This window comes from Cydia amplana, chromosome 10, assembly GCF_948474715.1.
Source record: "Cydia amplana chromosome 10, ilCydAmpl1.1, whole genome shotgun sequence".
NCBI lineage: Eukaryota > Metazoa > Arthropoda > Insecta > Lepidoptera > Tortricidae > Cydia > Cydia amplana.
In genome coordinates, this window is record NC_086078.1 from 1,348,291 (window position 1) to 1,374,799 (window position 26,509).

Genomic DNA, 26,509 nt, shown 5'->3' on the forward strand with positions numbered 1-26,509 from the left:
TTGATTGATTTGGGTGATTCACTGCCGGTAGGGAAGCAAATTTTATGTCTCTTTTGAGGACTTTGAATAGTTTGAATTTATAGGATAAGATAAAAAGCCAATTTGCTAAGTACTCATTAAAATAACTGCAAATCTGCAACTGGGCAGTTAACAATGGAATTAATTAAGCCATTTTAATCTAGATTAAGCGAGATTGCCTGTTTTATGTGCTAGGCTCGCTGGAGCGAAGCCAGGACAAACCCATTATGGTAAACAATTCAATTTGACTCCAATAAATTTTCTCGGAGACCATTGATTTAAAAAATGCAGTTAATTGAGATATCTACGTAAAGTAACTTAATTGCATCACCCATTTAAACATTCCAGTTGTTTAAATAAAATGCTTAGGGCAAGTGATTCATCGTAAAAAAAATAAGTAAGTATACGTGTGTTGTATATACCGCTAGGCGCACCCCCGCGCTGCCGCTCGACACATCGCAGGCCGGCTTATTCAGTACCCAATTGACGCCCGTGCTGACGACAGTGCTCCTACGTTCCACAAAAACTTAATGTGAGTCATCCTTTATATTTATTCTTTTTTAAAAATTAAAAAAAAATACGTGAAAATTAAAACTCCAGTGTTTCGAACAATAAAAAAAAAGTACGCGTTTTGTCTGTGGCGTTTTAATGACGGCGAAAATGGTATTCGCAGATTGTCGTGTTGGTTGTTTTGAGTTGTTAACGGAACTCTTTTGCTGTTTATGAGCATGCATGTCTTTACATGCCAGAAGTGTTTTTAAACATCTGCCCAGTGCGTTGTATTGTCTTTGTATCGGCTTTATCGCAGACATTCGTTTCCGGAGGACGTGATCCGTTTGTTATTATAAAAAAAAAACAATTTTATTTCAATTGTTTTCCCAAGTGTTGGGAGGGATAATAACGGACAGGAAAATTATAAGTTCTGTTCTGTCTAATTTTCCCTATTGGACGTCTATTTCTGGAATGTTTCATATTAATTTGTCATACTTAACAAAAACCGTTTAACTTTTACTCATCTATTTTCATAATAAAGAAGGTAGTTTCCGAACTTCATCAATAAGAAAACTTAACTACGTAATGAACAATGACAAAGTTGATAAAGTATCACAATAGCATATGAATTGTTCGGAACGAGGACACGATGTCGAAGAGGGTGCGTCAGATTTAGGGGAGACAAGTCAGACAAGTTTTAATAATTTACACAAAGAAAGTTCATTCACAATTAAAATTAATTTGTCAAAATGACAGCTCATATTTGTCTTCCATCTTATAAATTTATAAGGAACAATAAAATATTATTATTTTAATTTCTATTTATAATTTCTTAAAAGTTAGTACCTATCCAAGGTTATCTCGAAGAGATCGCTCATTCGCGATAAGACTGCATGTTGTTTACTTCTACTCGTAATCATATTTTACATACTGTATTCTGTATTTATCGATATACATACATATGTATAATCGGAAGTCGATAAACGAGAAGTCCCTATGACAGCTCAAAAATGCTACGAAAATTCCGGGCTCTGATAAAAAAGAAAAAAAAAACAGTTAACTGTAACGTTTCGGTTCGTTTGCCAGAATGCGGTGAATTAATTATGTTAATAAATGCAATTAAGCCTCACAGCAAGCGTCGTTCAACTTTAAGCTTTTAAACCGGAGAAGAGCATTTGAATTTTGCACATTTAATCTTTTCATAAGACACTAATACTTTATTCATAAACTTAAGTTTACAGCGTTTTAGAGTGGACATTTCAGCTTTAATTTGGATATTTTCTACGTAACTTTAAAAGTAAGGTACTTATTGGTATCTATTTTATTCATGTCGTAACTTTTCAATCAATCAATCAATCAAATAATAATAATGCTAAAATAATAAATAATAATAAATAATAATGCTAGAATCCTTATAACGACACTGGCTAGAGCGCATTTAAAATTACTACGTTTAATTTCTCCACAAAAGAAAGGCTGCAATTTTATGGCTTATAAGGCCCTTGAAAATTTGAAAAGGACACTCCGGGTTGTCCTTGGCGCAATGTGAATGAACCCAAATCGTATCGGGCACTATATATAGCCACATGACATGAAACATGTGGTGGAGGTTGATATTTGTTAACAAACTTGAGGATTTTGTTCAAGTTTTCAACTTTCATTTAAGCCTCGTCCCACTCGATTTCAAAATTGAGAATGTGAAGCTCTATGGTTACCGAATTAATTTAAGGGCCATGGATATTATCTGTGGTCTTTTATTTATCAAAATAAAAATAAAAACAGAGAAAACAGTATGATAATGAATTTAATCAGTAACCATAGATATTCAATTTCTTAATTTGAGATTGTGTAAGATGAGCTTAAATTTAAAATTAATCGAAAAAAGTGTGAACGTCTATTGTTATTTAGTTCCACCAAAATATTTAATAACAGATTTGTTCCCATAGTTGTTAACCGACAGTTTATTTAGTATTTATATTTAATCTAATAAAAAATATTTTTTTGATAGAAACAGAGTAATGAGAGAATATTATCATCGCTTTCCTTCCGGAAAACATCAGCTTTCAAACAAAAGGTTCTACGCCATTAAATTTCATTATTAATGAATAAAATGTTGAACGTTAATTATTTATTTGTGAAATAACGTAATTTTTAAACTAAACTGGTACATACCTTGCTCAATAAAAATCAAATCATGAAGACGTAGTGATTATATTCTCTTTGTCATGAAGGTCACTGTGACAAGACTGTGACAAAATAACATTTTTTTTAATTCAATTGCCAACATTATACGTATACCTATGTGTAGTATACACAATAATAGTTGCCAGATGTAGGTGTTTAATAGATACTCTGTCCAAGAGATGAGCAACCAAGTACATACTTTAAAGATACGTAACGCATAAAAACTGTACTTTAATGACGTAACCCAACCTTACAACAGTTCCTAAAGCCGGTTTCGATGACATGTCGACTTTCGCCGCTTTCTCGCTCCCACAAAAACTGCAATTAGTCGGCATCGGCAACTCGACACATACCGCGCGTACTTTATGGCTGGTGTAAAACGATATGGGATGGGATTTTATTTATTTTTATAATTCTTTCTTGCGTTAAAGCCGTTATAGGATAACTTTACGAAGCGTTGGCCACATTTTAAGAATTCGGGTTGGAAAAGAGGTCATTGTGTTCCAGAATTCTTTGAAAACTTATGCAATCATCAGCAGACGTAGCTAACTGGATGAACTGTTCTGAATGGTTTGAACATGATCTTGTGTTGCTTTGCTACAGATCATTTTGAACACCTTACCTCTTGTTTTTGGAACAGCAGTGGAATATTTTTTTGTAAAGTAGGTCGATTTTTATTATAATACCTAGTCGTGTTTTTAGGTTTTTTTCGGTAACTCGAAGGAAATTACGTACATTTTTTTTCGGGACATGTTTTAATTTCGTATTCAATTGTTTCAATTCAAACCAGCCGAATTTTACCCAAATCAAATGAAAATCGAAAATCGTGCGTTATTAAAATCTATTTTTTTACTGTGCATTACAGTACAGTACAGTACATTTCGGCTTTTTTTAAGACCAACAGTGACTATACCTATATGTTATGTTTAAGGTGTTTCCATAATAATAATTATATCAATGTAGGTATATCCTCGTAGGCACAAGAGAATTTATAAGCTCTTTTCCTGTTGATGCTCTAATTCTTTATTAATTTACGTGGAAGAACGACTACAACACTACCAGTTTGCGGTATATTCAAGCAAGTAGGAAAAGTATCCAAGAATAATGTATAACTACGCGATCTTATCTTATTGTATCGTAAAATAACAGCAGGACCGATTTTTTTATTATGCTGACATTTTTTTCCGTTAATTTCGATAAAGTTTGGTAAACAGATAGTTCCCTATTATGTACAATATATTATAAGCACAATTTCACCGTATGTCCTAAAAAAATCTTCCCCTGGGTTATGGAAAACGTATGGAATTTGCGCAACTCTAAGGAAAATTACATGATTTTTTTGTCCCAGATTGGGATTTCGATTTCGTGTTTATTCCGTTAAAGAGGAGCTCTTTAACTTGCCAAATTTTATCAAAACCTGGCGAAAACAAAATCGACAGCAAAACAAAAGTCAACGCACCTGATAAACAACTCACAAAAAACGAAAAAAGAATATTCGTATTTCGAACGCCACAAGTAATTCGCCTGTTTATACACCTACATGCAATTTTAATGTACTTACACATACGTTATGTACAATTTGTACAAAATAGGTAGGTAATGTATTCCACGCAGACATGACAGTAGATGACATGCGAGAGCGAGACGGAGCCTTTTCCGCGTACGCCAGAAAGAGACAAACACTTCCCGAATAACCGAATCGATTGCCTGAGGGCTGGCTTACCCCTAATTCCTAATATTAGGGTTGTCGAGACCTCTGAACATATAAAAGTGAAATAAAGATGAATTACTACCGCAAATGGTTTATACGATTGCTTTTTATGGGTTTTCTTATGGTTCTTTAGCATGTAGGTTTATGTAAATTGAAATCATTGAAGATATGGTATTTCATGCAGTTATGCAGATGTTATTTGTAAAGTTGAGTAGCGTGTTAATACTTAATTAGCCATTGAGAATTAGACGTATTAGCACTGTTTTAAATCATTTAAATTTTCTTGGGATTTGTATTTCAATTTTCAACTATTATTGTGGTAATGGGCGAAACATAGGTATTGGCAAACCTACATTTATGTAGATTGATATGCAATTTGTGGGTCATACAGAGGGAAATTGTGGTTTTCACTTTTGAGTACTTACCTACTCTAATAACCAAAACCTAAATAGGTACATTCATGGTACATTGTAATACTATGTATACTTGTATAGTATTCCGGCTAATTATATTTAACTGTGCCTAATTAAACCCATGCATTATAATACTTGGCAAACACCTGGAATTTAAATAAAACCATAAATTGTCTCTGGTCAGTTGGTTGGCAACCATAACCGTTCGATGTACCTACCTACCTACAAGCCCTAGGTACTCTAGGTAACCTACGCGTTGGTCGAATCAATATCGCACGCAGGGGAGGGCCCAGGCTGCAGCGATAAGTGTTTCAAATTCCAGACTCCATAAATGAGTTAACGCTAATTTACTAATTCGGATTTATTACGTCTCCTTGAACTTAACACAGCATAAAATACATCTCGTTAAACTTGCGCCAGTGAATCAAAATCAAAATTAAAAATTATTTTGACGAATTTTCATATAAAAAATGCTTCAGCAGTCGTTAAATTAAATTTAAAAAGTATCAAGTTCAAACCGTTAATTAGTCAAGTGCTGATAAAAAATGCACATTAACACAGATGTTCGAAATCTTAATTGTCTATGCTCGCGACGGACCAGTCTGTGTAGTTTTTGATGTAACATTCTAGCGCTGAGAGGTCGTCGACACCGTGTTCCGGTGCGTTACTGAGCTATTGATTATTTGATACTGTGGCATTGGTACGATCTCAAGTTAATAAGTAGCCTATCCAATGACATCGGTTTTAAACCTCTCGCGTCGAATGATGGTCCCTAATCCGGCTAATCCCTAAGGCTCAAAGGAAACAATATCATCCCGTCTATTAATTAGGCGTAATTCTCAGATTATTTCAAATTTTGTACTAAAATAACGACTGGTTAGATAAATTGGAACAAGCGAACCGTCAGGATGAAAACAAAATGTAATTTTAATTTTGACGCTTAAGACGAATATGAATACGGTTTTCACATTTATAGACTATGTTTATAGACAAATAAACCGTGCGTTTCTCTAAGTGTCATTATATGGAACTTGCTAAAATTAACTATGTAAAGGAAAGTCACTAGTAAATTCATCATTCAGAGAATTTCAATATGGCGGTTTGTTTACATAGTTAGCCTACCTATTAAGTTAGCAAGATCCAAAGAATGACACTATTCTTTTAACTGTTAGAAACGTACTTTAACCAATTAACGTAGCCTCTATCCCACTCTGATGTGACAGTTGCGATGTCGCAGGGAAATGATCAAAACAGAGATTTGAACAAATCTCTAAGGGATATGATCAAATCACGCAGGATGTTAAAATGGCGAATCCATCTCATCATTTCTCTAGAAAACATCAGTCATTTGACCAAATCACTGACTCTGTTTAGTGAAAAGACAAAATCGGCCAATAAACGCGAAACGCTTTTTCATTTCACTAGATTTGTTTAGGAATTTGACAAAATCCCTAACCACGACAGTAAGTTGACGAAACGAACTTAAAAAGTCAACTAGTTTTATCATTTCGCTAAATAAGTTTAGTGAAATGATAAAGTCTCAACTGGAAGATGGTACCTATATCTCTGAACGGTTTATAATATTAATAATTAAAAAGACAATCCCTCTTAATAATTAATTAATTAATTAAAATATTTGTTCCTTAGTTATGGATGTTTTCTATGTATTTAAGTACTTATATGTATCTATATATTATATATATCGTCGTATAGTACCCACAACACAAGCCTTATGAGCTTACCGTGGGACTAGGTCGATTTGTGTAAGATTGTCCCATAATATTTATTTATTTATTTAATTATTATGTTTCAGTTTACAACCACCTATTCTTGTATTCGGTTAACTTTGATACCTACAGTACTTTACTATTGACATTTTATTTTACCATTTCACTTAATCTAGTCAGAGATTTGATCAAATCGCTTAACTGTAGAGAGTAAACTGTTGTATTCTGTACTTTTTTTTTCATTTATTTATTAACACAAAATATTTACATTCAAAAAATTATGACAGCGAACAAAGCCCCCTGAGGCTTAACTGCCGCTGTAAACTTGATTTCGTCCTTTCACTAAACCGTTCAGAGATTTATTCAAATCACCATATACCATCTTCCAGTTGAGACTTTATCATTGCACTAAACCTTCGTGGTTAGGGATTTTGTCAAATTCCTAAACAAATCTAGTGAAATGAAAAAGCGTTTCGCGTTTATTGGCCGATTTTGTCTTTTCACTAAACAGAGTCAGTGATTTGGTCAAATGACTGAATTTTTCTAGGGAAATGATGATATGGATTCGCCATTTTAACATCCTGCGTAATTTGATCATATCCCTTAGAGATTTGTTCAAATCTCTGTTTTGATCATTTCCCTGCGACAGCGACATGAACATGAAAATCATGAAATACAGCACGCTCGTGGTTCAGACAATACAACGTTAGCCGGGAATGCAAATTCTATTCATTTACGCTTTCGCAAATACTATGGTTAAATACCAATGTAGGTATTAATGAGGTTTTGAGCTTAATGCCAGTTGTATTGTATTATGCGAAAGTTAGGTAGTATTTTATTCTTGCCCGTTTAAATCTCTAGAAAGTTAACGAAGACATAAAATTTTTGTTTGAAGGATTTAAAATTTCACGATTTTTACACATTATTAAATTGTACAACGGGACTTAATCGCGTATCTAAGTTTTAAGATTTACCTCCGACGTTTCGAGAACGGCGTTGTCCCCGTGGTCTCGGAGAAGACTTCGACGACCCTGCGTGGTGACGTCGGAGGTAAATCTTAAAACTTAGATACCCGTTGTACAATTTAATATTTAATCATTTTTAGGGTTCCGTAGCCAAATGGCAAAAAACGGAACCCTTATAGATTCGTCATGTCTGTCTGTCTGTCCGTCTGTCTGTCCGTCCGTATGTCACAGCCACTTTTCTCCGAAACTATAAGAACTATACTGTTGAAACTTGGTAAGTAGATGTATTCTGTGAACCGCATTAAGATTTTCATACAAAAATAGAAAAAAAAAACAATAAATTTTTGGGGTTCCCCATACTTCGAACTGAAACTCAAAATTTTTTTTTTCATCAAACCCATACGTGTGGGGTATCTATGGATAGGTCTTCAAAAATGATATTGAGGTTCCTAATATCATTTTTTTCTAAACTGAATAGTTTGCGCGAGAGACACTTCCAAAGTGGTAAAATGTGTGTCCCCCCCCCCTAACTTCTAAAATAAGAGAATGATAAAACTAAAAAAAATATATGATGTACATTACCATGTAAACTTCCACCGAAAATTGGTTTGAACAAGATCTAGCAAGTAGTTTTTTTTTAATACGTCATAAATCGCCTAAATACGGAACCCTTCATGGGCGAGTCCGACTCGCACTTGGCCGCTTTTTTGTTTGTTCTACCTTGACATTCATTGATAATTTTATATTACATATACCTACAATTGCAAGTCCACCTTTTCTAAATAATCAATCATTTCAATCAATAATTCATTTTAAAACACGACATATACGGACTTAACGTTCAGCAAAAGGATTGGCCATACTGCCCAAAAATCGGTACCAGCAGGGGTTACTTTGATTCGTAGGATGACATATGGTCAACGATTAAGTTTTAGAGCGCTACTTTAAGAAATCTACAAAATCGATGATCTATATTACCTAACTATGGTTTTTAGTATGTATGTATGGTTTTTGGTATACATAATAGCCAATTCGAATTTTAGTTATTGGATCTGCTTCCGATATGATAGGTATTATATTAGGTACTGATCTGTCAGCGTCAAAAGTGCCATTTCTTCAAACAAAAGCTTTTTTTACTTTTGACACTGACAGAATTGACAGATTATTAGTATCATATCGAATAACCAAAACTCGAATTGGCTTGTTCGTTTTTGTAAAGAAATCAGTGTAGGTAGGAAGCGAACTTCCTTCGCCGCTAATTGTTATGGTTATGAATGACTGAGGTTGCTGGCGTTCACAATGGATGTTATGGGCCCTTCGTCATAGCTGCCGCATTCTTGTCCTATTAGCCATACAGAGATATGATACATAAGTGGTGTTATATAAAAAAAAAAAAAAAAAAAAAATAAAACGTTTATTCAGAGATCTTTCTTATAACTAATTACATATATTCTTCTGCCAAACCACAGAGTGGTTTGTTGGCAGACGAGGCTCCTTTATGTATTTGCAAGCTAGGTAGTTGATAGGTAACTTAAACTTAGGTATCTACTTAACCCTTTACCTCATGCGCAGCCCTATATAGCAACTATTAAAGTTCATTTTTAAACAAATACTTTTTATTTATGACATGAAGTAAGGGGTTAACTCTATATTCTTAGCATACAGTAAAAGAAAATCAAAATAAAATTAAAATGTAACGTATTATTGACTTTGTATTTTGTTTAATAAAAAATTGCTTAGTTTCTTTTTAAATGTTTGTTTTGTCATCCTTGTGGTCTTTAAATCCGACGGTAACTCATTATAGATCTTAGGGACTAAATATTTTCTACTTCTCTGGCCATAATAATTCGTAAAACTAGGTACCAGCAATTTATTACTATCTCTGTTTCTTATTAACCTTTGATTGACAATAGGTATTTTAAACTCATCATTACACATTTGTTCTAGAGCTAATACTAACTTGACTTTTTCATGGACTGTTAAAATATTACATTCTAGGAAGAGCTTTTCATAGGTAGTACTTTTACATTTTATTTTAGTTTTCTTGTCAACCATTAATTTCATGAATCTAATCTGCAGTGCCTTTATCTTATCTAGATACGTTTTAAATGTACGACCGTAACTTGACAGCCCATACGACAACAGCGAATCCACTAGAGCATAGTACACTGCATACATAGTAGCCCTATTTAACCATAACTATAGACAGTTTAAATATATCCGAATAAAATTTAACTAAATATGTGTACTTCTGAAGTTTAATTCGTAATCTTGTCTTTTTGGCTTACTTTTAGATATGAACGTACATACATAGGTAACACAACACAACACGGTTATCTCTTCTCTCTTCCTAGATATTTCGGCAACCTAAACATGTCGTTATTTCAAAAGGCGTGCCATAATAATACGGGCTTTAAAATACCCTATGATGTCATAATAACGTCTAACAACTGATGATTGATTCGAACAGCCTATCGTTCAAGCCTAATCTTTCGCAATGGGCGAGCCACAATGTCAAGCGTTTGGATCTATATCAGTTACATAAAAATATCCAACTATAGTATTTTGCACGAAGTTTTGTTTTAGTAGACTGTGTCTGTGTGGTTTCTCGCCTATTTTAGCGTATATCCTGGTTGCGTATGAATTATGATATATACATAATATATACCTATACATGCAATAACGTAAGTATGGGTGTGGATTGTGGAACAAACATTTAGTTGTCAAATTACTAAAAATACCTACTTACCTACTGTGCAGCACCTTTTAGCATAAAACGAGCCGACGTCTAGACTAGACCACAGAAACACCCGAGCTTTGTGACTTTATTGTTCAATATATACTTGATCAACCAGATCTTGACAGTAGAAAAAGGCGGCAAATTTGAAAAATGTAGGCGCGAAGGGATAACGTCCCATAGAAAAATTGAATTTCGCGCCTTCTTTTACTGACAAGATTTGGTTGACCAGCTATAGCTTTATTGATAGACGTTTTTGGCCCCTGTTTTATCTCTAAACTTTACAATTAAATAGTAATACAAGAGATAAAACCTGCACAAAGTGACCATAATAGGCCCGAAGCAATAGCGTTTTACGTATGGTAATTTTACATGAGTACCAATGAATCCACTCAAGCCTAAACGGGTGCATCATGTATTAAACATAAGACAAGTCGTGATTGTCGATAGATGCTCGTCTAAAATGGAGTCTAGTCTGCAAGGCTGTCCTAGTACTCCTAGTTGACGAGTTTACAAAGCATGTTACAATAGTTACTATCGTTGTACGACATCAGAGGACAAAAGATACGTATTTCTATTGGCTATTCAGAAAGTCTCGTTAAAAAAGAACGTGTACCTACAAATACTATCATTATTGAGTTGGATGAAAATAAAATAAGGCTGCGTTTCCACCAGAGAATGCGCAGTAAGAGCGAGGGATGTGTTTGTTATGAATCAATAGACTAATCACTTCATTTGCCTATTCGCGCTTAGGGCAGCTCTTCTACTAGACGGCGTTCTTTTGGTTCATAACAAACACATCCCTCGCATATCTCTGGTGAAAACGCAGTATAAAAAGGGAAATAAAATATCATCATGATAGAAGCAGAAGGATAATCAATAATGTATAAAGATAATGAAAGCACTGGTATCCACAGTATACACGATGTGCATAGGTCGGAAGGAAACTGAGATCCGTATAGTTAGGTTTCTTCCGCTATAATATAACATTCCAATAAGCAATGTATTGGGCCCCATATTACATTCCACGACTCTTCTCTTTCCGCACAGACTCTAGTTTAGTTTTTCAATGCATAAATAAACTTGTAAGTAGACACAAAGGACGTAGTTGCATCGATTTCTTTGTGCGACGAGTGCGTGTCTTATCTCGCTGGTTGTAGAATTTTAAACAGCCGGGTATAATGACATTTTTATCGGCGGTTCGGGACACATTGGACTGTGAACTTAATGCGTACTTTGTGTGTGCTATCATAAGTATATAGCTGTTGAAGTGTCCTAAATGATCTCTACGAATTGTCTGAAGTCAATCTGAGCAGCTAGCTTTAAAAAACACATAAAATTACTTAACTATTAAGTGATTTTGCTTACTTAAATAACTACCATCCATTTTTATGCCCGACCAATGTTATCCCTATTCAAAGTAACCCCAATTAACTTTACCTAATCGAAATATAATTATATTGAGTACTCCATGGTGCTGACTGCACTGCGTTATACTTATAAATATTACTTAGAATAAGTATTATGTGTTTTCCGACACAAAACTTCGCGTCTGAGCGTTCAATCGATCCAAAGTCGTGGCAACAGCCGGTGTGCAGACTGCAGATGTTTCTTGTATGAGATTTACTCGATATGTCTGAATCCGTATTCAATTGCCTTTGTTTTGTAGATAGAGATGAGGTACAAATTATTAAGATATCAATGTTACAATTTATTGTTTCTAAAAGTTGACTCAGACTGTTTTACAACCTTATCAGACATTTTAGCTATCTTAATCATACGTAAACCTTTCGATTTGATAAGGAAGGGATTTCCAGAATCAATGAAACAGCGATAAGCTGAGTCAGTTTTATCTAAAGCCACAATGTAAACAACGATCGTAAATGTTCTAACAACTACGTAATGTTTTGAGAACACGTATTTTTGGCTCGCGATTTTCCTATAAATTTTCAACAACGGTGAAGTGGATTTTGTATAATCTACGTGATTTTTTCTTCTAGGTGATCTACGTGATAGTTTCTAGTCCAATGGTCAGAGCAGATCGATATTAGTTTTACATGCATATTCATTAATAATATTAAATTAGAGTACCAATAAAACGGGGTGACTTTAACTTGTAGATAAAGAATCAAGATGCATATATTATTTTATTGACATGGTATCAACTTGTCACCTCTAACGATACGCCGATAGTTGATAGCTCATGGCTGCCTCATCCTTGTAAAACATTTTTTTTTTCTAAAGCCCAACCCAACTCAGATAAAATCTAGTATGGTTTGATAACGAAGAAATAATCAAAAATTCTGTCTTGATATATCTTGTGTATCTTGTGTATATTTTATTTTGTGTTTCACGAGGATAACCAATTTACTTATTTAAAACTTGGTCCTTCCATTTTTCATTCCGACGCAACACGAAATTAGGCAATCGGACAAGTACGTAAAATTGAGCGACTTATACGGCAGTTTAACCTACTTGCAGCGATTGCGCGCCATCTTGGGCGTGAAGGCGGTTCAGTATCCAGGGTTAGGTCGCAGATGGCGGTCCTTGCTGCAGGAATGCGTATTAATAGATGCAAGGTCAGGTCGTCTTGTGGCTTGCGGCAACACGCATGTTAGTGCAGTCTTATTTGTTGAGATGGGCAAGATCTGAAAATAGATTCGCGGCGCCGGATGAGACTTTGGATTCTGATTTTGAATATTAAAACTTCAACGCTTGGAAATTAACTACGAAGGTTTCACTTACAGTAGCGTTTTGACGGTTTTTTTTTTACATATTTCAAGCCTGTCATCAGCGTTTTTATATCGGTAGTAGAATGGGTGTGGGTACCTACACATTTCAATGCAGCCCACATTAAGTGCGTATGCGTCGATTAACGGTAAACATGGCGACGAGAGTTGTCATCCCAAATAAAACTCACACCATACAGAATCTGATTTTTAACGCCTTAACGGACAGATTGACTCACAATTGCTGGCGCGACTATAAACATATTGACTAATCAGTACAGCTTGACCTGTAGCGAATGAGTCTGTTTACATTATAACAACCGGCTTTAAGTATTAATGCGTATGGCACGTTTTATCGATTGAGTCACTTTCGTGTTGGCGCCGCGTAATGAACGTTGTAAATCAGCAAAAACGGTACAGCGAGGCCAGCGATCTGCTTACGGTGAAATTTTAATAACTTTTAACTTTCTACGGTGCATGACTCACCGTCGGTCGTTGTACCGGCCAGACTGTATCGATCCTCTGGTTTTTAGCTATTGTTGTTTAATCACGAGGGTTTTGGAAGCATGGGAATTTAGCGAAAGTTGAAATGAATTGCTGGTTTTTGGATAGAGATCAAATCTGATAACTTCATCAAATTAGTCAACATAAAATACCACAATGGCGTTACCTAACACATTTAAAAGGCGGTATTTTACATTTATGGTTTTGTTACGTGTTTTCTATTCTACGTAATATCGCTACTAAGTCGTTCGTTTTTTGGGTGCAAACGTGACTAAAGTAGAAAACACACCGAAAATGCTCATATCATTGTTTTCTAACATCCGTGAATAGTAGGTTAACATCAGCAGCGTTCTCTTACTCTCTAAGCTTCACGCACTGCTAGTTTAAGATAATTCATCCGTATAAAACAAGTCTTAGATAGTATCGCGTTTAAACGCCATATGGTGTTCGTACAAGGGTGTCTCACGACACGACGAAATACTTTCCTTTTAGGGTAGAGACAAACATGACCATTAATGTCGAGTTAATCCACAATAGCCCCTTGATTCGGCGCCAGATGGTCAGATGAATTTGACCTGGTAAACTAAAGTTATGTCGGCCAGGAATAGAAATTTATATTTGGGACTAGACTGGATTTACAGAGCATGCGAAATGTCTGGATTCAGACACTGACGAGAAATGACTATTTCTTGAAAATCTAGAATGTGAAACAATTTAATGGGATTAGGTCGTTTATGATGACTTGACTTTAAAAATATTTTTTTTACACCATATTGAAGAGTATCCTGTCGTCATTATTTCTTGCTTGATACATTCACCGATGAATCAAGAATTCGAGGGTACGTGGACTAGTGGAGTGAGTCAACTAAAGACGTAAAAATGAAAAATAAAAGTGACACATTCCATTCTGTCTCGCTTTTGCTGCTTTTTATTTAAAAGTTGTCAGCTCCAGTTAAATTTCAACAGTCTCAGTGACGCAAACAACTCAAATGCAATTAAGTTTCCAATGACAGCTGATGAAATGTGCGTGTTTTTTCTGTGAATAAATAAATTAAAAATTTCGATTATATTGTACAGGAAGTTTTTTTCACGATATAAGATGGCGTGATCGTCTCTTCCGTACGTTTAGTGGATTACGCGGATTGGAAAGTGCATGTGCAAATGAATTTTTTGCATGATCACAGAATTTCGCAACATAGCGCGTCAAATTGAAGACACGCGAATTTAACACGTACTAAAATACATTAACTTTACTGTTAAGTCGTGTTTGAAACAAATGGGCTAGCCAAGATGGCAATTGTTGTTGATAGAAAACGTCCATCGAAACTTAATAATGTGTATAGCCACGTGACTTTTCGTAGCAACTGTCATCCCGATACATTTTAGGTACTTCGTTTGGCGTTTGTCGATGTACAAACAGCAACATTCCTAACTGTACGTCAGTGGACCTTATTACAAAAGCCATAAGGTCCACCGATGTACTGTTAACAATGTAGGCGATGGTACGATCGCCTTGGCTAGGCCTACTAGTAATGAAAGTCTATGAAAATATTAACCAGTGGAACTATAGCCGCCAGGGTAACGCCACAGTCATACACACATCGTAATCGACGACTACGTCGTGGTCGTAGTCGTCAAGACAGTCACGACGTACACCGCCTTTCACGCTCTAACGCCGTACATACGCAGATAGTCGTGAGTTGTTATGTGATCCATGAATACCTACCTTGAATCAGATGTTTTCGATGGTCGTCGAACAGCTAAACATGCTGGAATTCGATTTTTTGATTACTTAGCTGTTAGACCACGAGTACGACGTGCGACTGACATGTGTGATTCACGTGTGCGTTGACCGGGGGGTAACATTCCCTAATGTCTTAATTAATAGTCTTGTGATGGTATCTGATGCCAAGAGAACGTGTTTTTTTACATCATTAACTAGAGTTTCAACAAAACTTGACACAATAGAAGGCAGTGCCTATGATGGCAATGGCAGTGTATACATTTCTAATATCCGGCCGGGAAGGACGACTTTTGAAATTTCGTCGTTTGAAATAGCCCCATTGGGTTGGTTCAAAATAACCCCGGGCACTTAATCGGTTTGCCTAATAAGATTTTTTTAATGCCGCTTTTATGTTAAGGTTACAGATAAAATATAGCGTTTATCTTATTTATTAGAGCTATATTAAATGCATGCAAAGCGAGATAATATGCACTATTTCCTATCACAGAACGGAGTGATATTTACAAACAAATCCATAATCAACATAATAAATGCGTTTACCAAGTTAAAATAATGTCGACGAGGCTTTACCTACTTTTTTAAACGTCGATTTCTGCGTCCACCTAGAGGTAAAAAACCTCTTTTAGCGTTGACTCTCCGCCTTTCATAAAAATCTTTATAACAATAAAAAACACCTGCTTAATACTTACCTTAAAAAATATAATGTACCCTACCTACTACCTACCACTACCGGTTGCTGTCAAACGAGTATTGAAATTTAATCTCTTCTTCCCGGTCATTACCCTTCGATTCGCATTACGCATTATTATTTATTACGAATACCAAGCCGGACTGCATCGCAGATTCCAAGCTTAGTTTGCTTGAGATCGTCCAATTTAGTACAATTGGATAAGTGCACAGACTTAAAATGTTAGCTATTCTTTTTGCATTGCAGCTATACCTATCATTGCTTCTTTTGTATGACCAACCGTCACACACGTCTATTATAATTTATATCCTTGGCATCACAGAAAAAGTAAACTTACTAAGTATTTATAAACTTAAGTTAAGTTTTTTTTTTGTTTTGTGCCATCTAAAAAATGTTACGCGAAAACACAAAAGTAGGTACCAGTATTTAATGTCATTGTCAGACGCACATGAAGTGACAACCCTGGAAAATTAAATTTTTTACTAGCATTTATCTTGTTTATTATAAATGCAGTCAGTCCTGACATATTATATTTCGTGTGACAAATTTTTGATCGCAGTTTTTTGGTGTTATTTGCTTGAGTAAACTCAAACGGGATTGGTTCCGCAAATAACATTCAAAACAACAGAAATATGATCACGCGGATAACGTGTTCAAATATTTTGATCGCAACCGGTTTTTTTGTGTTTACCGTACCTACTAATAAGAAGTTAAACTATAAAGATTAGTTGTAGGTACTTACAGACTCTTCTCGTAGGTATGCAATTTTTTATTTAATTGGCTGTTATTAAAACGACTGTTCAATTAATCCATCTTTCACAACCGTTGATAGTCTTACCCTTTTGAAATCGGACGGCGCTCAAATAAGTCGTCACGAATTCTCGTGCCTAGATATAAAGACTAGGTATAAAGTTCCGTCGACCACTTTAGTTGTTAGTCGTTCAATACAAACAGTAAATTTATTTCATCGCATTGAATCTCTAAATTCTATGATTAAGAAACTTAAGCAGAAATATTCGCTCGATCACAATACTTGAGGTGACCAAATCTCCCCTAGGATCAAGTCTCCCCAGTGGTGGTGGTGAAAATGTTCTATATTGAGTCATCGTCTCGGATGAAACCTCTTGATACCTAGATAAAATCAATAAAAATACTCATGAAAGAATATGCATGGTTGCCACCACGCGAGACGCTCTCACGCGTCGGGTCGACAACAATGCCCGACAAATTTCGTATTCCACGCGTTCACAACACAACATACTAAGTAGCTATATTTATGGCAGGAACACCTTTTTGATCAATGAGTCATAGGTCTTTGCTCTATAATTCATACAATTAAAAAAAAAACAAGTACGGTTTTTTTTCGTTGAGCGTCCTCCATTTCGAAAGCTTATAAAAATGTAATAGTCTATTAGAATTATTAGATATCGCCCGAGTCATAAAGGCTTTCTTTGCCATGTCACATTCCTCGCCATAATAATTTAAATTAGTATAATTAAAGTTGATGGGATCGTATTGTTATTCCATAAGTAGAATTATAATGACACATTATAGATCAGTTCAATGACATCGTAATATTAGGTACCTATTGTATTGTTTTTTGTTTAGTAGCGATCTTCTTCTCCGTAAGTAATTTTTTCAGAGACCTACATATGCATATACGTAGTTTGCGACTATGATGTATTGATGACATTTCTTTTTGCACCAGAGCAATGACACTTTCTGACTTCCAGAGAATGAAGACATGTTTAGGTTTTTACTTTATATGGGTTTTCAAGCTTTACTTTTGATCCATCTGACGGAAGTGGGAGAGCCAAATAAGATCATACAGAGCGAAAAGGAAGTGGAAAATTGAAAATCCTAATAAGGCCTGTCAGCGGCCCTCGGCTCAAAAAGGGACCACTGTTTTATATTATTACCTACTGTTTAAACTACAAATGAAAAAAAATCCTGATCCACAATATATTTAGAAAACTCCTAAAACAGAAACACACTAAAACCTCCAAGTCATAACCATTCAGATACCTACCTGCTTCAGGCACCACAAGGCCCCATCATACTTTTCACCGGCTCCGTATAATAGTAGGGGTCCGGCTGCGGGCCGACGCAGCTCATCTGATCGCGGAACAGACGGTTCACCTTGCCGTGCTGCGGCGGCGCGGCACGGCCGAACGGCGTGTCCTTGAGACGCCAGCCATAGTCCCAACCGCTTGTTTCGGCGAAATAATATCTAAAAACACAAGAGAAACTGAGTTCGATCTAATATCCCACATCTGATGGCAACATTTTAATATCACATTATCCAAAATAAATAAGTAGTTGCTATTGGGATAGAAGATACGAGCTGTTCGAACAGAGTAGCATATACCTGAAGAAATTTGGATGTGTGCCGCCGTGATTCTGGTGGCAAAGGGATTATGGCATCCGCCGTGAATACTAAAATCGCAGGTTCGTTCATTTTTGCCCTAGGCAATGGGGGTTTTAATATTGTAAGTACTTAGGTAGTATTAATTACCTGTCCTCTGGTTTAATCTTCTCCCTATTCTTAATATACACCAATCGCCCAAAGAACGGTTTCGGTTTAAACAAAATCTCCGTATGCGCCGGATTGACCGGCTTCATAATCGGATCCGGATTCGGATCCGTGTCCGGCCGGCCGAGTCTCGGGTCTTCCTTCGGATCCCCGAGCCCTATGGCCGGTATTGAGTGTTCTTTCCTCAAAGATTCTATCCCGGGGACGGTTTTGGCGTCGCGGATTGGTGTGCGGTATCGATTATATCCTGACGATACGAAGTCGCGTGTGGTAGCAGCTAGGGAGTGAGTAAAGGCAGCTTTTTATTTGAGAACCATGTCTGTACTTTAAACATGTCTATTATATAATGGTAATAATCCATTTGTTAGCCTACCTACATTAAAATCGTAACCACTTGTTTACCAATAGATTAAACTGACATTCACTTGAGTTCCTCCAATCATGTTCCTGGCGTTTTTCCAAAGCTCACTCAAGATTTTTATGAAATCAACTGCCATCTCTTCTAATCCAAGGGACATACTAGGCCTACTGACTTCATTGGTTATTATCAAATCCTTACAAAAAAGTTGTTGGAAGAGCAAAATTTACGATAATAGGTATATATTCAGGAAATAACGCATCACTTTTGAATCTCGGGTCCGAAATTAGACATGATGGAATTACCGTTAATTTTAATAAGACTAAAATAGCATTACTATTCAAAAGTTTACCTAATCCGCCAATCATATTATGCTTAATAACGTCGATGTCAGTAAGGTTCTTGTCAGGTCTGGTAAGAACTGCGGCTTGCTGGAGTTGCTTCTGGTGTATCGTATTCCATTTCTGCCGGAGCCTTGCTGTCTTTTCACAGGTCTCTACGAAGAACTTTATGTAGTCTGGGTTCGTGATGTCTGGTCGCGGCATGGTTTGGTTATAAAAAATATATTTAGTACGGTAAAATTACACAAAAAGGTACCTATATGTCGTTGATTAAAAAATGGTCTATGATTTCTGACAACTGTTCTGTCTGCTGTCTAACCATTTTTAGACATGTTTTATTAGGCCATTATTAGGCTTGTTTCCCTCTTTGCGACCTTCTTGTTTATTATAAAGATAAAAATGTGGAAGATCCGAAGAGAAATCAACAAGTTGTGAATGAAGATTTTTAAAATAATTAGCTTTGGTTTAATAACTATTTTAACGGCTTAAAACAACAAAATTCAAGTAAGTAGGTAAAAGAGACAAACAACAGTATATTTTATTCAACGCGTGTATTTTATAAACAATAGCTTTCAACGACAACATACTGACGATATTACAAAAGAATGAAACGCAACGGTTAAGCCACCGCATCTGACTCACATGGCGATAAGACTCGCCCTAGAAGGAAAAATGTTACTAAAAGGCCATTTAGTCACAAAGGATTTATTGAGTTAATCAGCCGAATTACACGCTCAGTTGATCACAGTGTCTCATCACATGTGTAAAAAGGCTTTTATCAATCAATTACAGACCTTAAAGTCATTGGAATAGGGTTTATAAAAAGTTGCGTGTGTTATTTGGTACTTTGTCGATGACTCAAACATTTCTTTGTGAGAACTCTCGAAACAAAAGACTATTGATCGTTTGACCGATTTAGGTAGTGAGTGGTTTAGTGCGAGGGCGTATTTTTACTGACTTTAAAAAAAAAGGAGAGTTTTAGTTGATGTAACGTATTTTGCCATTAATTTGATTAATTTAATGTAGGTACATCCTCAAAAGTATTCTGTCTCAAATCTGTCGATCAATTCGGGGACTCTCTCTTTTTGCCTGCTTTGCCATCCTATCTATAGGTACTTTTGCCACTATCCCAGTCTCGGGCTATTTATTTATTTGTAAACCCCAGTAACAGTAACTCGTGGTGAACTATTTCCATAGACATTCATCAAAGGATTTTTATTTATTACGATAGGCATTAGACCATAACCGTTTATAGCGATTTGTTTTCTTTAATTTGCCTGTATAGGTACGCTAATAAAGCACTGCTATAACGAAAATCTTGTCTTTGTTGCAGTAAAAAATGGCCTGCTCAGTCGACGCCCCCTCCCTGAAGGACCTGCCGAAGGTGGCCACAGACCTCAAGAGCCAACTCGAGGGCTTCAACACCAGCTGCCTCAAGGACGTCGACACTAATGAGAAGATTGTGCTGCCATCTGCTGAAGGTTCGTGTCTATCATTTTTAAAGCATAATTATAATAGGTTACAGGTTACTTGTGTTTACTGAATGCCCCCGCTAAAGGCCCCAGTACACAATGGGCCATCGCCGGCCACTCCAAGGGAAGGGACGCATTTATGCGTTAGAGGGAGCAAGTGATATTGCTATCTCATTCTACCGCATGGCTGCGTCCCTTGGAGTGGCCGGCGATGGCGCATTGTGTACCGGGACCTTTACATGACAAATATTAAGCGTTATTAAAAAGGTCTCAATTTAGTCGGTAATCTGAACACGAAGACTAGTAAAAAATCGCGAAACCCGTTTTTGTATGGAAGATGACCATTCGTACCTACATTTTTCTTCTACTGACGGAAAAAGCTTGCTAAATTGTATTTATAAACCTACTTTGGTAGTTCCCGGTTTTAACGTACCTACCTAAACCATCACGGGCAATATCCGTAAAAGTCAACAATCTACTGATTTCGAAGAACAACAGGCAACTTTATATTAGTGTACCTAAATCATCAAATATTAAGATATAAAACGGATTATTTAAATTGCAACAGACATAGCACAAGAGAAGATACACACAGCTCTTCTACAAGGTGTAGAACAGTTTCAAACCTCGTCTCTGAGGAAAACAGACACCGTCGAAAAAATTGTGCTACCGAACGCACTAGGTACCCTGGAGTGGCTGAATACTTAATCTAGAATCCCTAATTTTATTATAGCGCAAGCGTGCACTAATTGGTTTTGCTTCGCTAAATCATTTTAACTTTTCTTTAACTAATTATAAACTCCTGTGCAGAATTTATAACCATCTGAAGATCATTCACCCCCATTAAATAACTTGTTTTCAGACTGTATTGTGTTCGTTGTGAAATCATAAATATAACTGGCTGATTTTTAAACACTTCATTCTTCAATTAACTCCGTCGTTTTTGAGTTTTGACAGTTCGAAAATAGCGCGTTGTCATCATATTTTGAATTCGGAACTAGAGAATAAATATTTTGTCTATGATTTTCAGATGTGGCCACAGAGAAAACCCAAAAGTCCCTATTCGACGGCATTGAGAAATTCGATGCCACAAGGCTGAAACATACCGAGACGCAGGAAAAGAACCCGCTTCCTGATAAAGATGGTAATATACATTTACGATATTGATAGTCTGTTCGGAAAGAGAAGAGTCGTGGAATGTAAATCGAGCCATGTGTGATTGTGTGAGGCCCGATACATTCCACGACTCCTCTCTTTCCGCACAGACTCTACTCATTTATTTGCACCTGTGCATGAGCATATGCTGGAGGCACCTGTATCAAAGCATTCTAAGCGCCACAGCATTCTTCTATAGTTCGTTTTTTTAGCATTAGAAAGAGGGCAAGCGATTTTGAGATGACTTTTAATTGAAAAATGCTTTTTAAAAATCAGTAACTATTACTTATGAAAGCAGAAAAATATAAATGATCGTATATCGTATCGTATTAGATTCATAATTGTTACATATTTGCCATTATTTATTTTTAAAACGTGTTTTTCAATAAAAAGACACGTTAAGATTGTTTACCTTATTTTTAATGCTAAAAAAAAACGAACTATAACGTTACTTTCGTTACGTGCCGACAATTTAAAAATAATGCCAAAAGCAGGAATGCAATAATTATCGCGTTCTAAATTTAAAAAAGTTAAAACGTGTTAAGTTAACCACCATCTACGTCTAAAACCTATTTATTCAATGGGTTTATTAGATTTTGCCATTTATAACCAACGCAAAATGTAATTTATGTTAAAAGTAGGATTTATTTATTTATTTAGTTTCTTCCCTTTAATAATGATTTTGGAAAGAGATTTATGCACAAACCACTTAGTCTTATTGTAAAAGCTACGGAATTAATTTCAAACTCTTGCTTTTCAAAATTTGTTAATTTTTCTGTATGATTTCGACATTGTACATTGATAATACCATCTGATCTTTTTTCTGTTACATCAGCGGTAAGCCTAAGACATTCTTTCACGGTCGTATTTTACCGCTAACAAGCACTGAATTAAGGTCGTGCAGTCCGATCACATTGGCAAAGTAAACAATGATTTTCAATAACGCGATTAATAAAGTCCGTACGAACGAGGGTTAAAACACAATAATAATAATGCAACTAAAAGCCTATAATATATATATATGCATGGATATTGTATAATTTGCGTGTTAATTTGCGTATTTTGCATTTACGCTTTTATTTTATTTTTTGCGTTGCACCTTTTGCTTATAACAGTTGTGGCTGCGGAGAAGGCGCATCAAAATCTCCTGGAGGGCGTGGAACACTTCGACAAAGCTCAGATGAAGCACGCAACTACGGAAGAAAAGAATCCCTTGCCGCCACAAGAAGGTTCCTGCTTTGTTTTTTTTTTGTTTTAATTGTCCTGAAACCTAGTTGCACTAACTTTTATTACAGCGAAGCAAAACAATAACCTGCTAGAAATTCCACTAACTGATTCACTGACACAAAAAATACCAACACACGAAATGAGATAGCCGTAAATTTATGGAACTTTAAGCAACGGAGCATGATCACAGTTCGTTTTTGAAAAATGACTTCGGGTTAAAACATTCAATGGTTTTACTTTACTTCCTTTTGTTTTATATATGTAATGTTTTCCGTAATGAATCCATACAATTTCGATTTTAGAAGTCAGATAATTGATAGTCAGTTGTTAGATAGTTTCATAGATAGATAGATAAACACTTTATTCATTCCCACAACATACATTCCCACACAATAGGACCACATGATTTGCAGACACAACAAACTGATAGCTTATTATTTTCACAGCTATCGAGGCGGAGAAGGAAAAGAACAAATTCCTGAACGGTATCGAGAACTTCGACCCCACCAAGCTGAAGCACACGGAGACGTGCGAGAAGAACCCTCTGCCCACTAAGGACATCATCGAGCAGGAGAAAACCGCCTAGGCGCTTCACCTCGCTATGTATCTCGCTAGTATCGCCCTTATTTTAAACGTCGATATAAGTTAAATAAGAAACCAAATAAGTTACATCGACAATGTCCATCGCATACCATATTGCATTAAGCAAAAACCAAAAACGCATTGCAGACATGTGCCAAAAACGCATAAGCTCTTTAAAAATCTCAAATACCATCGTTGTAACTTATAGTGGTAGTACTGTACAGGCCTGTTTACGCCTTTCTTTTCAGACAGTCTTCCTTTGAAATTACAGCGCCATTTACTGGTAATTTAACCAACAGAGCAATATTTACGGACTTTTACAGGACTGAAGAATAGACGTAAACTGGTTCTTATCATTAGATTTTAAGAACCGAAATTTCTATGTCACTTCGTAATCGTATATTTATCTAATAATAATTGTATTTTATGAGCATTTTATTATTTAATTTTTATCGAAGTGAATAATTAAGTATTAATATCAAGTACTGATTTTATTTTAGTCGAGAACACAGCACTCCAAAAAGTCCAAGATTTTATTACAGTACCATATTTATTTTAAGCTTTGTGAATGTGTTCTCTGTTAAGTTGAAAGATTATTAATTTAAGTACCAATGAAATTCATGCATCATTATGTGTGTAAAGTGGCTCTGGTCAATAAAATATTACTAGAATTTTAGTCTCTTGTTGCGTTCGGTTTCAAATTGTAACTTATTTCTTCGTTGATATTAGTGTACGCGTTTTCAGTGTTGCGTTAACTTAGAAATAAGCAAATTATCATCGAAATGTGTAGTACTGTATGTAATAATTGTATTTGCTCAACCGTGTTTGGAATAAAATATTCCTCATCTAAAAGGCAATTCGTTTTAAGTGGTACATACATTTTTATAAATCGTATACAAAACTATAAATCCTTTTCCAATTTTATATTGTGGTGTAATAATTACAACAATTGTAACCATTTTACCAAAATTTTGTATGTTTTTACAGACGGTGCTTTTTATAAATACAAAATAAAACTTATGTTGCATTTTATTTAATAAAAACCTTTTTTTCTAGTAACTGTTAACAATCAGTGGCAATTTTTGGTTTACAAGCCCAAGTTAATTTGGCTTGTGTAGTACTACTTTCTCTTTGGAACCTATAAATAACATGAAATCTTTTGTGTCCAGTCCAGCTTGTATCAAAACAGGTTAACCCTTAAATGCATAGTGTACGATGCAGCCTACACAAAAAACATCTAATTTTATACATAATTAGAAAAACCTATATATGTCTATTTATATATTATTTCAATAGTAAAACTAATCCGCTTTCCGATTTTTTATATAAATTTACGCAATATTTTAATTTATAAAAATTACATTCGTTTTAAGACGAAATGTCAGAATGAAAAAATCCAGAATTCGATGATTTTTAGTATGTGATTTTGGATGGTTTTTGGGGGGTTTGTAATTATTTTATATTTAAAAACTCTATCATAGGTGTATCACAAATAGTGTATCTTTCTGATGATAGTAGGATTTATCATATATCTCTTACTGAAAATTATATATTTACATAAATATGATTTAGCCTATGCAACTTCTAACACTGATTTCGTAGTGAAAATCGATGTTATAATTTTTTACCATTTTTCCCATAATCAGCAAACAATTACGTAACACATATATTAATTTCGGGCAAAAAGAAAAATCATGCATTTAAGGGTTAAACAGGCTGTGGAAACAATACATTTACAATAATAAATGGGAGAATAGTCCTTCGCGCGAGCCTTCATTTTTTGTTTTTTCCGCTTTTTCTAATGACGGGAATAGCTTGACAGACTACATATATCATATGTATATCATTTACGTCAAAGAAATAATGTCACCACGGGCTCAGCACGGTTCCATTTTTATCGACTATCACTATGCCCGTCACTTTCGCACTTACATACTTGTTAGAACGTGACAGGCATGGTGACAAATGATAAAAATGCGACCGTGCTACTAAGGCGATGGGCGCCATCGCACACAAAGCCAGTATTCAATTCAAAGCTTGTGATAGGTACTGTCATAAATTTAAAAGTTCGACCTAAAATAAGTTGCCTACCTAGACCTAAATTTTAATTTTTAACCACTTGTTTCATATTCATATGGCTCATGTCTAGCTCTAAAACAACAAATACTCATCATTGTACTTCTCACAAAAAAAATAATGGCAATAATATTCGAACTATAATTTGTCAAAGGACTGTCTCATTTCAAACATAGACGGAGAGAAGAGAATTATACTATCTTTGTCTTACACTAGTACTAGCACCCAAAAGAAAAGGAATAGTATTTTTTGTTCTTATTTACTGATACATTTAGTCTGACCAACTATAGTAATAAAAAAAAAATATCTTTATTTCGAAGAACAGACTTCATAGTTGTTAGTAACAAACAGTAAAATTAAAACAAATAAATTAAACTTAAAGCTAAGGGTTAGTATTAGTTATAAGTAGGTACATACACATTTAATAATATAACTTAAAATAACTTAAAATATAAAATAACTTTAAAATACCTCATTTAACGGGAGAATTTATATTATGGCAACTCGACATACCATGGACAATAGCTATTTATTTTTACGTCCTTGTACTCACTGTACACCATTTTCACATCCGTAAAAAAACCGATCTTGTGGTCGTCTATCATTTTTTCAAATAATTACCGATTACCTGAATTCTTCTAATTTCAAGTAGGCGCAAAGGGATATCGTCCCATAGAAAATTTGAATTTCGCGCCTTTTTTTACTGACAAGATTTGCTTGACCAAGTATAATCAAGATGTGTGTACACAGCTTTACTTTATCTATGGTCAATGTATTTGCAAATCGTTTTGTTGATTGGCAACATCATTACAAAAATGCTATTTTGATTTTGCTTCCCGCCGGCCTCTGACGG

At 35.3% G+C, this 26,509-nt stretch overlaps 2 protein-coding genes across 4 annotated transcripts; one reads left to right on the plus strand and one right to left on the minus strand.

Annotated features, from left to right (window-relative positions):
* The first annotated feature begins 531 nt into the window (after positions 1-531).
* On the plus strand, positions 532-24,596 carry LOC134651753 (thymosin beta). 3 transcript variants are annotated; one of them, XM_063506854.1, is made up of 6 exons: positions 533-550; positions 20,478-20,625; positions 21,185-21,298; positions 21,647-21,760; positions 22,887-23,000; positions 23,445-24,596. In XM_063506854.1, exons 2-6 carry the CDS (start codon positions 20,484-20,486, stop codon positions 23,582-23,584), a joined length of 624 nt encoding a protein of 207 aa, XP_063362924.1. In that variant the 5' UTR covers positions 533-550; positions 20,478-20,483; the 3' UTR covers positions 23,585-24,596. The 3 variants fall into 3 exon arrangements, with proteins under 3 accessions (XP_063362926.1, XP_063362924.1, XP_063362925.1); XM_063506856.1 differs by lacking the exon at positions 22,887-23,000 and having other exon boundaries at positions 532-550; XM_063506855.1 differs by lacking the exons at positions 533-550; positions 21,185-21,298.
* Positions 17,947-19,356, minus strand: LOC134651658 (uncharacterized). Its single transcript, XM_063506757.1, has 3 exons — positions 19,156-19,356; positions 18,428-18,722; positions 17,947-18,142 (listed from the first exon to the last, which is right to left on the minus strand). Exons 1-3 carry the CDS (start codon positions 19,346-19,348, stop codon positions 17,947-17,949), a joined length of 684 nt encoding a protein of 227 aa, XP_063362827.1. The 5' UTR covers positions 19,349-19,356.
* Positions 24,597-26,509: the final 1,913 nt, after the last annotated feature.

Bases quoted from the DNA above. Each gene is read 5' to 3' on its own strand.
- LOC134651658 (XM_063506757.1), bottom strand. From the start codon at position 19,348: ATGCCGCGACCAGACATCACGAACCCAGACTACATAAAGTTCTTCGTA. The intron at 18,723-19,155 runs GTAAACTTTTGA...CTCACTCCCTAG, and splicing joins TAATATGATTGGCGGATTAG to CTGCTACCACACGCGACTTC. The intron at 18,143-18,427 runs GTAATTAATACT...TTGTGTTTTTAG, and splicing joins AAGATTAAACCAGAGGACAG to ATATTATTTCGCCGAAACAA.
- LOC134651753 (XM_063506854.1), top strand. From the start codon at position 20,484: ATGGCCTGCTCAGTCGACGCCCCCTCCCTGAAGGACCTGCCGAAGGTG. The intron at 21,299-21,646 runs GTACCCTGGAGT...TATGATTTTCAG, and splicing joins TGTGCTACCGAACGCACTAG to ATGTGGCCACAGAGAAAACC. The intron at 21,761-22,886 runs GTAATATACATT...TGCTTATAACAG, and splicing joins CCCGCTTCCTGATAAAGATG to TTGTGGCTGCGGAGAAGGCG.